At 42.1% G+C, this 13,178-nt stretch overlaps 1 protein-coding gene across 7 annotated transcripts in view; it reads left to right on the top strand.

Moving 5' to 3' along the window:
- Positions 1–13,178, top strand: part of LOC105477710 (TAM41 mitochondrial translocator assembly and maintenance homolog) — a 123,602-nt gene that overhangs the window by 18,746 nt on the left and 91,678 nt on the right. For all 7 annotated transcript variants that reach the window (XR_003017087.2, XM_011734375.3, XM_011734372.2 and 4 more), the window contains exon 5: positions 10,414–10,559. Coding sequence is in view for 6 of the 7 variants with exons in the window: in XM_011734375.3 (XP_011732677.2) it covers positions 10,414–10,559 (146 nt within the window). In the remaining variant the exon portion in view is untranslated. The remainder of the gene's footprint in view (positions 1–10,413; positions 10,560–13,178) is intronic.

The raw sequence follows: 13,178 nt of genomic DNA, 5'->3' as shown, positions 1-13,178 counted from the left end.
ACTAAGGAAATTTACCAAATTTCTTTTTGAGCTGCTTTCACCTCTTTGAAGACTCCTAAGTTAGCCTTCAGGCTGCTACCAATTTTAGCTGATTTTTGCTGGAACTAGAAGAGAGTAATGAGGGTAGAAAATGACATGGGCTCTGTAGGTAGATCTTTTTCATAGGTATGAGACCTACGCCAGGCAAAGTGTTGAAAGGTACATTTTCTTCCTGACTTTCATAGGCCTCTGAGAACCCAGTGTCCTAGAATTGATCGGTTTCTATCCCTTGGCAAACCACCGAAATCTCCCAAGCCCTGAGAATATGCCAAAATTCATATTGTCTGCTAATCTCATTTTTATTTATAGCTTTGACATTGTCCATCTTTTTCTAGTTGTGAGGTTATGTATGGTCCCTAATCTGTGAAGTTCAGTATTTTTCCTGGGGAGTGTGCAGGAGAAGGAACAGAAAAACTCTGTCTGTCCATGTTGTTGGACAAGTGCCTGGTAGTAATTACTTCAGCAGAGGCGAGATCGGTATTACTTGTAACAATAACAATCCTTTACATTTTATACAGTATTTAAGGACTACTTTAACTGCCCTGAGGTCAGTATTATTCTAAATGATAGGTGAGAAAAGAGTAGGTGGAGGATGAGAAGCTGCGAATTGGGAAGGAGAAAGCTTTATCTTTTCTTGTTTTTTATTTGTATTATTTTTCCTCCACCCACCTCCTTTTTTTCTCTCTCTCTCTCTTTTCTTTTTTAAGACTGATTCCTAACCCAGCCAGGTGTGGTGGCCCTGTAATCCCAACAGTTTGAGAGGCCAAGGCAGGCAGATCACTTGAGGTCAGGAGTTCAAGACCAGCCTGGCCAACATGGCGAAATTCCATCTCTACTAAAAATACAAAAATTAGTCAGACATGGTGGTGCATGCCTGTAATCCCAGCTACTTGAGAGGTTGAGGCAGGAGAATCACTTGAACTGGTGAGGTGGAGGTTGCAGTGAGCTGAGATCATGCCAGTGCACTCCAGCCTAGGTGACACAGTGAGACTATGTCTTGTGTCTCAAAAAAAAAAAAAAAAAAAGCAAGCTTTCTAACCCTTTAGTTTTTCTTAGAAGTTAGCATTTAAATGAACAGGAAAGGAGCACCAAATGCATTTTAAAGGGTCACCCTGAACTTTGTCATGTAAGTACAACTATTAAAATGACAATGTTAGGCATTGGTCCTTGGTTTAATATTTATCAAGCAAAACAGCATTTCATACCCTAAAGAACTGCAGATGGAATTTCTGCTCTAAGGAGCTTCACATTAATAGCATGCAGTCACAGTGAGTCAGTGGTAGACTTGAAAAACAACACGTGTGAAAAAGGCAAGAAGGGTGTGAAAGAACATGATATGTTTAGAGAGAAAGCAGTAGATTGATGTGACTGAAGTCTGTGGCTTAATGGCAGGGAAAATAGCATTTATTATTGGGTGCCAAGGACTACTCTCAGTACTTTAAATTTGATAACTAGTTTAATTCTCACAACAACCTTTTGATTTGGGTGCTGTATCATTGCCCCATTTTACAGATGAGAAAACTGAGGCCCAGAGTGGTTCCCTGTCTAAGGTCACTCATCTGGTGCATGATGGACTAGTTTGAATACCAGCTTTCTAAAGGTATTTGAACCTTTCTTTCTTGTGTGTGGTTTTGTTTTTCATTATTTTATTTCCTGAAACACAAGCTTGAACCTTTCTGAGCCCCCAGTTTTCTTATTTGTAAAACAGAAATAACTATCTCACAAAGAAATTTTCGATGAGATAATACATATAATAGCTTCCAACATCTTTTTTTTTTTTTTTTTTTTTTGAGACAAGGTCTCGCTCTGTTGCCCACCCTAGAGTGCAGTGGTGAGATCACAGCTCACTGCAGCCTCGACCTCCGGGGCCAAGCAACCCTTCCACCTCAGACTGCCAAGTTGCTGGGACCACAGGTGCACGCCACCACAGCTGGCTAATTTTATTTATTTTGTGTAGAGACAGGGTCTCGCTATGTGCCTTGGCCGGTCTGGAACTCCTGAGCTCAAACAATCCTCCCGCCTTGGCCCCCCGCCCCCGAGTGCTGAGATTATAGGTGTGGGCCACTGCTCCTGGCTGCCTCCAGTATGTTACCTCATTAATAGTCAGTGTTCCAAAAATGATTGCTGTTGTTATTATTTTTATGGATTATTGTTGGTCACATGGGTTTTCCTCAGGTTGAGACACTGTTGTTTGTTCAATCATCCAGTGATTGATAGACACTTAGGTTAGCTCCATTTATCACTGTTTTGTTAGCAACACTGCTGTGAATCACTTTGTACAGATTACTTTCGTTGGGGAAGGGGCAAAGGAGTCACTGACTTCCTTGGATGTGTTCTCCAAAGTGGAATTAATGTTGTCAGCTGTAAAAATTATAAAACTTCTTACACAGACAAATAATGCCTGTCAAAATTTGCAGGGTGCTGTGGCTCACACCTGTAATCCCACCTTCCAGGCTGCAGTGAACTATGATCACACCACTGCACTCTAGCCTGGGCAACAGAGCCAGACCCTGTTTCTTAAATTAAAAAAAAATTAGCTGGGTACTTAGATGGGTTGAAACATGGCAGCCCCCTTTCATGTGGCTGGTTAAGGTCCTCAAGGGATGAAAAACACCTTCAGGCACTCTCCTATGAGAGAGAGAATGGGCTTCTTTCATTGCCAGATTGTCTGAACACAGCCTCAGCTACTTCTAGGAATAAGATGAAGCAGTGAGGAAGTTGCCAGTTGAGTGATTCTTGGGGAAAAAAATTTAACAATTAGTGCCAGCTCTCTAAAGTGTGGATTCTGGATTCCTTACAAGCAGTGTGGTTGGAACGGCGTATGGGAGCTGACTGCCTCAGGACTTTAGAACCCTGCTTCTCTGTGCCTCAGCCGGAACTCAGGGTACTCAGTAGTCACTTGCTAATTTCTGAGAACACAGCACTCCTAAAGGGATAGAAAGCATGAATAATACCCAATCTTTTTAGACTAGTACCCCGTGTCAGGTATTGTAACATTCATTCAGTCCCTGAAATTTACAAACTAGTTATTATTGCTTCCATTTTTCATTTGAGGATACTGATGCCCAGAGAAGTTGAGTGGCTTGCCCTGAGTCTCATAGCTCATAATTGCCCAGCTAGCATTTGAACCCAGGCAGTCGTCTTCCTGGAATGCTTGCTCTTAACCCTTTACTGTTCTGAAAGGTCTGTGGTGGTGGGCGTCACTCCTGGTTCACACTTGGGTCAGTCCTTCCCCAGGACCTACTGGGTCACACCTCCCTCCTCACCCCACCCCACCCCAGTGGGCCTCAGTTCTGGCTTATCATAGAGGCCTTCCCTGACCCCCACTGCAACTCCACCACTCCCTGTGTCTTTCCCTGTTTTTGTTTTTCCCATAGCAGGTTCCATAGTCGGCTACACTATATCTTATTGTTGGTTGATTGGTTGGTTGATCTTTGGTCTTTGTTCCACTACTGAGGATGTGGAGGGAAGGAATTTTTGTCTTGTTTTGCTCCTTCTGTTTGCATGCTTCCAATAGTACGTTACATGTACTAGGTGCTCAGTAAATATTTGATTAGTAGATTATATTGCTTCCTTCCTGAACCAGTATAGTGAACCTGATCCTCCCTATTGCTCCCTACTTTTGTATTTTCTAATGTATAGAAAAGGAAGGCTGGGCATGGTGGCTCATGCCTGTAATCCCAGTGCTTTGGGAGGTGGAGGCAGACAGATCACTCGGTCAGGAGTTTGCGAGCAACCTGGCCAACATGATGAAACCCCATTTCTACTAAAAATACAGAATTAGCCTGGTGAGGTGGAGGTTGCAGTGAGCCGAGATGGTGCCACTGCACTCCAGCCTGCCAACAGAGCGAGACTATCTCAAAAAAAAAAAAAAAAAAAAAAAATTAGCCAGGTGTGGTGGCACGCATCTGTAGTCCCAGCTACTAGGGAGGCTGAGGCAGGAGAATTGCTTGAACCCAGGAAACAGAGGTTACAGTGAGCTGAGATCATGCCACTGCACTCTAGCCTGGGTAACAGAGTGAGACTGTCTCAAAAAAAAAAAAAAAAAAAAGTGAAAAGGCAGCTAACAAAATGGAAGAAAATATTTACAAATCATGTAACTGATAAGGGACTAGTATCCAGAGTATATAAAGAATTTTTAAAATACAATGGAAGGGCCGGGCACAGTGGCTCACGCCTGTAATCCCAACACTTTGGGAGGCCAAGGCTGGTGGATCACTTGAGGTCAGGAGTTCAAGACCAGGCTGGCCAACATGGTGAAACCCTGCCTCTACTGAAAATATAAAACATTAGTTGTGTGTGGTGGTGTGCAGCTGTAATCCCAGTTACTTGGGAAGCTGAGGCAGGAGAATAGCTTGACCCCAGGAGGTGGAGGTTGCAGTGACCCGAAATCATGCCACTGCACTCCAGCCTGCGCAACAGAGCAGGACTCTGTCTCAAAAAAACCAAAACAACCACAACAACAGAACAATGAAAAGACAACCCAGTTTAAAAACAAGAGAAGGATTTGAATAGCCATTTCTTCAGAAAAGGTATTCAAATGGCCAGTAAACACATGAAAAGTTGTTCAACATCACAGGTATTAGGGAAATGGAAATACCAGTCCAAATCAGAGAGACGCCATTGTACACCTGCTACAATGGCTGTAATAAGAAAGGCAAGAACAAGTGTTGAGAATGTGGAGAAATTGGGACCCTCATACACTGCTGATAAGATTGTAAAGTGGTACAGCTGCTTTAGAAAAAAGCTTGGCGGTTCCTCCAAATGTGAAACATAGTTACCATATGACCCAGCAGTCCTACTCCTGTATGTCTACTATGAGAAATGAAAACATATGTCCACACAAAAACTGGTACATAGCAGCATTATTCATAATGAATTGCCCAAAAGTGGAAATAACACAAATGTTCATCAACTGAGAAATGGATAAATAAAATTGGTGCATCTGTATATTACTTAACCATAAGCAGGAGTGAAGTTCTGATAAATACTACCGTGTGATGACCCTTGAAAACATTTTGCTAAGGTCATAAAAATAACCCCAGATAGTATATGATTCAATGTGTATAAAATGTCCAGAATAGCCAAATCTGTGGCGAGAAAGTAGATTAGATCCAACCTGGATCTCCATTGTCTAGCACAGCTCCTGGTACTTTGTAGCCAGCCAAATATTCACTGAACCAAAATGACAGCAATGTTTCCGTTCGGGCTGGGGATGGGGAGTGAAGGGAGATGGGGAGTGATCACTTAGGAGTATGGGGTTTCTTGGGGGGAGGCTGGAATATTCTAATATTAGATTGGACAGATGATTGTCCAACTCTGTAAATAGAATTAAAAATACTGAATTATTTACTTTAAATGGATGAATTACATAGTATGTGAATTATATCTGAAAAACAGTCATGAAAATGATTATTATTTTGCCATATCAATATCCAGTTTGGGCTGCAGTCCTTAAACACTACCACATAAAAATCTGCACTGAAATGATCTTTTTTTCATACCCCTTGCTGCCTGAGGTAGAGCCTATATCTGGACAGGTTGAGTATCCCTTATCTGAAATACTTGGGGCCAGAAGTATTTTGGATTTTGTAATTTTTGAGATTTTAGAATGTTTGCACATATACAATGAGATATCTTGGGGACGGCCCAAGTCTAAACACGAAGTTCATTTATGTTTCATATACACCTCATACACATCGCCTGAAAGTGATTTTATATGATATTTTTAATAATATGTGCGACTCACTGCATGAGGTCAGGTGTGGAATTTTCCACTTGTGGTGTCATGCCAGTGCTCAAAGGGTTTCAGGTTAGGGGGCATTTTGCATTTCCGGTGTTCAGATTAGGGTTGCCCAGCCTGGATCTCCATTGCCTAGCACAGCTCCTGGTACTTTGTAGCCACTCAGATATTCACTGAACTGAAATGGCAGCAGTCTTGCAGTTCAAAGGCAGAAAAGTTAGCTGGTAATTATCTCCAAGACCCACTGCTTCCTCTACCCTCCATCCTTCAACTATGCTATATACATATCATAAGTAGTATCTGTTTTACTGCTTAAAAAGCATTCTCTAATACCTTAACTCTGGGTTCCCCAACCCTTGGGAACCCCCTGTTAGGAACCAGGACGCACCGCGGGAGGTGAGTGGTGGGCGAGCTTCATTTGTATTGACATCCAATCTCCGTCACTTGCATTACTGCCTGAGCTCCATGTCCTGTCAGATCAGCAGCTGCGTTGGATTCTTATAGGAGTGCAATCCCTATTTGAACTGGTATGTGAGGAATCTAGGTTCCTGGCTTTTTATGAGAATCAAATGCCTGATCTGTCACTGTCTCCCATCACCCCCAGAGGGACTGTCTAGTTGCAGGAAAATAATCTCAGGGCTCCCACTGATTCTGTATTATGGTGAGTTGTATAATTCTTTCATTATATATTACAATGTAATAATAAAGTGCACAATAAATGTAATGTGCTTGAGTCATCCTGAAACCACTGTCCCCTGGACCCACATCCATGGAAGAACTGTCTTCCACAAAACCTGTTCCTGGTGCCAAAAAGTTTGGGGACCACTGCCCTAACTCATTAAATCTGAAAGCAACTTTGTAAGGTTACTATGATTGTTAAGCCATTTTACAGAGGAGGAAACTGACTCAGAAAGTTTAAGTAACTTAACCTCAGTCACCCTGGGACGTTGCCAGACTCGAAAGCCAGGGCCTTGCCGCTGTACTGTGCAGCCCTTCACATCTGCACACTTGTAATGAGGTCCCTGACTGCTGGCTGCATGCCTGAATCACAGGGAAGGCCACCTACAGGTGGCTTACAGGCCTTGGAGTTTGTATCATTTCAAGGTCAAGGAGAAATTATCCTTTTGGATGCCTGTTGTACTGTACTGGCAGTTCTAGAGGCATAAAATAAAGTCAGCAGTCAGTTTTAATCCATTGCTGTTGTTTTGTTGCAAACAAATCTCCGAAGGTAAGAAAAACTGATTGTTATGATCAGATGCTGGTTCATGCTGTGCCCATGATTTTATTCATTTTGTTCTGAAGAAATGAGTCGTAAGCCCATTTTCTTCCTATCCCCTGTGGCTGAGCTAGTTCAGCTGCACAGCAGTGAGAGATATTCAGTTCTGCACACATTTATTGATGTGTGTGTTCCCTGTGCCAGGCAGTGCACAAGGAGCTGATGCAGACATAAAAAAGCCCCAGTCCTTGTTCTCCGAGAGCCTGGAGTATTTTCTAGGTCCTTTAATCATGGCATGCAATTGTTCTTTTAGGGGGAGGATTTGGATTGTAAAACATAATTCTTGATATTTTAAAATGATAAATCCTTCTCTTGGAAAGTGACTCTAAAATTGAGGAACTTTTTGTTTGTGGAATGTACAGAAAGAAGGAATGACACAAATATTTAGAATTCAACAGTTTTAGAAACTGATCTTTCACTTCAGGGCCAGCCTTGTTAGAGTCAGCATTTGATGACATTTCATCTCTTCAAAGATAATGGAATCCATTTTTATACACATAAGGATTTACACAAGTTGAAAGTTAACTCAGCCACCGCTCCATTCACATTTATCAAGTCATCATCTGTGCATCCCATGAATTTGTTTTAAAATGCTAGAAAGTAATATGCCAACATTATAGAAGTGAGGGAAATGGAGGGAAATTATAAGAGTAAAATCATCATCTAAAATGTCACTACCCTAATACCGAGAGGCAGTTGGACCTGGGGCATGTTACCTTTTCACCTCCATCTCCTCATCTGTAAAACTGAGAATAACAGTACCTATTTTATGGATCTTTGCCATGACCAAATGAGATAGCATATTAAAGCACACATACAAAAACCCACAATAAATGTATTTTATTAGAGCAAAAGTAAGCATTTTTATATAGTCCCTTTGTCCTGTTTTTCTCATTTTTTATGAAGTTTTTTTTTTTGTTTTGGTATGCTTAAAAAAAAAAAAATTATATAGAGACAGGGCCTTGCTATGTTCCAGCCCAGGCTGGTCTCAAACTCCTGAGCTCAAACATTCCCCCGGCCTTGGCCTCCCAAAGTGCTAGGACTACAGATGTGAGCCACCACTCCGGGCCTGTTATACTTTTGTATCTTTGTTTCTTACTGCATGTTATTAAGTGATCACTTTCCATCTTGTTGGATGTGATTACTGTCCGTGATAGTAACAGTATGCCAACATAGTGCATCCTTTCCCCTGTTGTTGGACATTTGGGATGCTTTCAATATTATAAATAGTGCTTCAGTGAGCAATTTTATATATGTAGTGTATTTTCGTGGGAAACCTTAAGCAGGTTTCTTAATCTCTGTCTTTGTTGCCTTGTATGTGAATGGAGATAGAATCCTATCTACCTGAGAGGAGAGCTGTGTGTATGAAATGAAGCAATACCGCAACGCACTTGGCACAGTGGCTGGTATTTACCAGATGCTCAGTAAACGTTACCTCTTACTCTGTGTTTCTGGCTTATTTCTTTAGGCTTGCTCCGGAGATGGGGTTTCTTGCTTCAGTGCTTTCCAGAAGAATTTTAGTAGTTTATGCTGTCAATAGCAATATGTGAAAGGACTGATTTCTCAACCTCCTTATTATCAGTTATCCCAGGTTTTAACTATCTAACAACTCTCTTTCCCTTCAAAATAATAGTGAAAAAATCAAGGTCGTCCATATTTGAGCAGATTGTTAGGACTGGGACTCACTTCTGCTCACTCACCTGAACAGTCAGACCCCCCGTACACCAAGGTTAGGTTCCGGAGGCTCTTTGGAAGTCCGTTTGTTTTTGTTTTTGTTTTTTGCTTTTTTTTTTGAGACAGAGTCTCGCTTTGTTGCCCAGGCTGTAGTGCAGTGGCGCGATCTTGGCTCACTGTAAGCTCCGCCTCCTGGGTTCCTACCATTCTCCTCCCTCAGCCTCCCGAGTAGCTGGGACTACAGGTGCCTGCCACCACGCCCAGCTAATTTTTTTGTGTTTTTTAGTACAGATGGGGTTTCACCATGTTAGCCAGGATGGTTTCGATCTCCTGACCTCGTGATCCACCTGCCTTGGCCTCCCAAAGTGCTGGGATTACAGGTGTGAGCCACTGCACCCGGCCTGGAGGTCTGTTTTTCTAAGCTTGCAGTCCCCAGTTGCATTCCACCAAACTGTAGTGTAAATTGGTCCTTTGAAGCTTAAAACCTAGCATATTTTATTCCTTACTCAATGAAGTACATATTGTCGGTCTTCTTTGTATTTTTACTTTTTCTAAAACAAGCCAACAGTTTGCACTAGGAAAATCCACTGTGGCAAGTAATGACCTCTATGATCCCTTCCCCTCTCCAGAAAAAAGAAATTGGCAAGGGTAACCATATGTCCTGGTTTGCTCAGTTTATACTTGTCCTAGTGTAATTATTTATAGCAATCCCTTCACCCTCAGAAGTGACCTAGTTTGGATGATAAATTATATCGTCATCCTAGCCCCAGGAGATTCCTCAGCAGCTGGAGTATCTGCCTACACTTGCCACCCCTCCACTCCCCCTGACAAATTGCTGTCTCTCCAACAAAGGATTCAGCCACATTGCTTTCAGCATGCTTGACTCAGGAGGTTCTGCGTGTGTCCAGCCTCTTCTGATTTCGCATTAGCCCCGTAGGCATGCACTCAAGCGTATCCACTTTCCTGTTCCTTTCTCCTCCATCTTGCCGATGGTTGTCCGTGGCATTGGCGGGGCACTTTTCTTTTGATTCAGAAATGTTTTTGTCTTTCCGAATTACTTGTTTTACAGCTCAATTCATCCCATAGGCAAATGTGACATCTTCATTTCTCATCACTTGCAGTTTAACAAGTTCTATCTGTTTTCAATTTCATCTTCAATGCGTACCTCCTTTTATAGAACTTTTAAGCCTTATTTTGCCATTGTAAAATACGATAAGATTAATTATATTCATAAAGTACCTCAAAAGCCCTCATAAGCATACAGGTCAACCATGAGGAAGCAATGGCAAGGACAAGTCTGCAGTGATGGTGCACAGCTCCTGTCTCCCTCGTTGGCCACAGGCAGAGTTTGACCCATGAGACAGGACTTTGTAGGTGCAGAAGTGTCTGCATTGGAAAAACTAAAACAAGTTAGCTACTCGCTTGTGATTACCTTCTGAACCTAAGTAACTGTAAATTTAACTGGCATAAAGGGCTTTGTGATTTGAGAGACCCTGTTTTCCTCCAAACAAGAGCTCACATTTCTTGGGTAAAGTGCCCACATTTTGAGGAGGAAAAACAAGTGTTTTGATGAGGGATCCTGCCAGAGTGAACCCATGCAGTATCAGTGTGGGGAGTGTCATTCATAGGTCAGAGTGTGGATTCTTAATGAAAGATGTGTTTATCTCTTTGTTTTAACTAGGTGACTTTCGGATGGTGGTTGGAGAGGATAAAACAAAAGTGCTGAATATTGTGAAGCCCAATATAGCCCACTTTCGAGAGCTCTATGGCAGCATACTACAGGAGAATCCTCAAGTGGTGTATAAAAGCCAGCAAGGCCGGCTGGAGGTAAACTGTATGTGGAAAATAGCTTGCATTGTTTCTAAGACAAGGGCTATTTGCAGGAAGAAAGTCAGGGGTAGAACAGCATGACTGGTGTGAGAACATTTATAGTTCAAAAAGTAAGTACTGTATGTAAACATAGGCTTCTGTGTATCTGGAATAATGCTAAGAGGTAACAGACTAGTAATAAGAGGCTGCCTTTGGAGAAGGGAACTAGGGGCAGAAGTGGGAGAGGGACTTATTTTCACCATGTGTATCTTCTTTGCCATTGGAAAATCTTACCATGTCTATTAATTACCAGTCAAAACAAGTGAAAATAAACTTTTAAATCACTCTCATTCCATCCCCAGACCCATTTGGCTCCCCAGAGGTAACTGTACTGACAGTTTGGGGGTTTTTTTGTTTTTTTGTTTGTTTGTTTGTTTTCTTTTTTTGGGACAGGGTCTGACTCTGTTGCCCAGGCTGGAGTGCAGTGGCATGATCTTGGCTTACTGCAGCCTCAACATCCCCCAGCCTGGGATCAAGCCATCCTCCCACCTCAGCCTCCTGAGTAGCTGGGACTACAGGTGCATGCCACCACGCCTGACCGATTTTTGTATTTTTTTGTAGAGACAGGGTTTTGCCATGTTGCACAGGCTGGTCTCAAACTCCTGAGTTCAAGCAGTTTGCCCGCCCCAGCCTTCAAAAGTGCTGGGATTATAGAGATGAGCTGCTGCACCCAGCCTGCTGTCTGTTCTTCCACATCTTTTCACATGTACTTTTGTGTATGTTTGCATGCATGTATCAAGAGGTTCGGTTTTGTTACACATTAATGGGCTCATATATATTCAAAATTCTCTTTCCCCACTTGTTATGTTTATTACGTCTGGGAATTTTTCTTTTCGATGTATCAAATAAAACTTTCTTATCAAGGTGTTGTTTAAATTAATATTAAGTGTTTGTTTGAAAATAAAAACCAGGGTGGGCCACAGGTTTTTGTTTTTTTTTCCGTTAATGTAAAGAACACTGTATTTTTCTTCGTTTATGCTCTTCTCCCTCCACATAATAGGGGCAACTAACATGTAATGAGTAATAGAGTAACGGAATTTCTAGAGCTAAAAAGGAAATTAAAAAAAATAGGAATTAGTTTTAAAATAAGAAAAGAATAGAGAGTGACATATGAAATGTGAGAATACCCACCACTCGGTTTAAGAGATTTTGCCACATTTGGTTCAGGTTGAGGTTTTTTGTTTTATGCATGCACATGGTTTAAAAGCCAAATGATACCTCAAGTTTATAACAAAAAGAGCAGTTCCTTCCCACATTCTCAGCCCTGCTACCAGGGGCAGCTGCTTTTATCTCTATAGCTAATTTTTCGATATTCACCACCGTGTTCTAAATAATATGCTTTGACTATTATTTCTTGATTTTTTTTTCAATCTTATACTTTATTTTTGCCATCCTGTAAGTTGGGGATTTTTTTACTGTCTTACACTACCCCATCAATTCATATACCAATACACACACTCACACACATGCACTTAGCACACACAATCTCTTCCCCTCCTACCTCATGCCCTCATGCTTCACATAAAGTTATTTCATGTTTTTGGTTAGGTTAATACTCAATATTTATTTTATTGTGACAGCCTTTTTTTTATTGATGAGCTGTGGCATTATGAAGTTCCCTTTCCTGTACATCTTTGTTTCTCCTGGAGTTAATAGTTGTCTTATTTTTTCAGTTGCTTAGGTCAATCATCCTCAAACTCTGACAGATCTGTAAAACTCTTCCCATTATAGACAAATTTATTGGGTATTTTCCATTTCTTGTTTTTCATAGAAATGTTTTTCCTGGAGCCCCCTGCCCTGTTCCTTTCTCGGCTGGTTGTTTTCTAGCCCACTGCTCTACCTTCCTTTCATTATCACCCCGAGAATTCCCTTTGCCTCCCCTATGCTAGTTTTTGGTTTTGTGGGTCTTGCATTTTCCTCTTCCATGGTTTACACTCTGATATTAGTGAAGTTTGTCTTTTATTACCTTCTTAAAGGGTGTGAGGGAGGTACATTTTTGAGACCTTATACCTCTGAAAATTCTACCCTCCCTTTGATGGATAGTATTGGCTAGATATCAAATTCTAGGGTGGAAATAATTTTCCCTCTTTATTTATATCTGCTTTCCATTCATTATTCAGTCACTTGGTTCCTTCCTTCCTTCCTTCCTTCCTTCCTTCCTTCCTTCCTTCCTTCCTTCTGTCCTTCCTTCTGTCCTTCCTTCTGTCCTTCCTTTCCTTCCCTCCCTCCCTCCCTCCCTCCCTCCCTCCCTCCCTCCCTCCCTCCCTCCCTCCCTCCCTCCTTCCTTCCTTCCTTCCTTCCTTCCTTCCTTCCTTCCTTCCTTCCTTCCTTCCTTCCTTCCTTCCTTCCTTCCTTCCTTCCTTCCTCGGTTGCCCAGGCTACAGTGGAGTGGCACAGTCCTGGCTGGCTGGCTGGCTGGCTGGCTGGCTTGCTTCCTTCCTTCCTGCCTTCCTTCCTTCCTTCCTTCCTTCCTTCCTTCCTTCTTTCCTCCCTCCCTCCCTCCCTCCCTCCCTCGGTTGCCCAGGCTACAGTGGAGTGGCACAGTCCTGGCTGGCTGGCTGGCTTCCTTCCTTCCTT

The sequence above is a fragment of the Macaca nemestrina genome, chromosome 2 (assembly GCF_043159975.1).
Source record: "Macaca nemestrina isolate mMacNem1 chromosome 2, mMacNem.hap1, whole genome shotgun sequence".
In the NCBI taxonomy this organism is placed as follows: domain Eukaryota; kingdom Metazoa; phylum Chordata; class Mammalia; order Primates; family Cercopithecidae; genus Macaca; species Macaca nemestrina.
The sequence above is the reverse complement of the archived record's forward strand: the minus strand, read 5'-3'. Positions and strand labels throughout refer to the sequence as shown.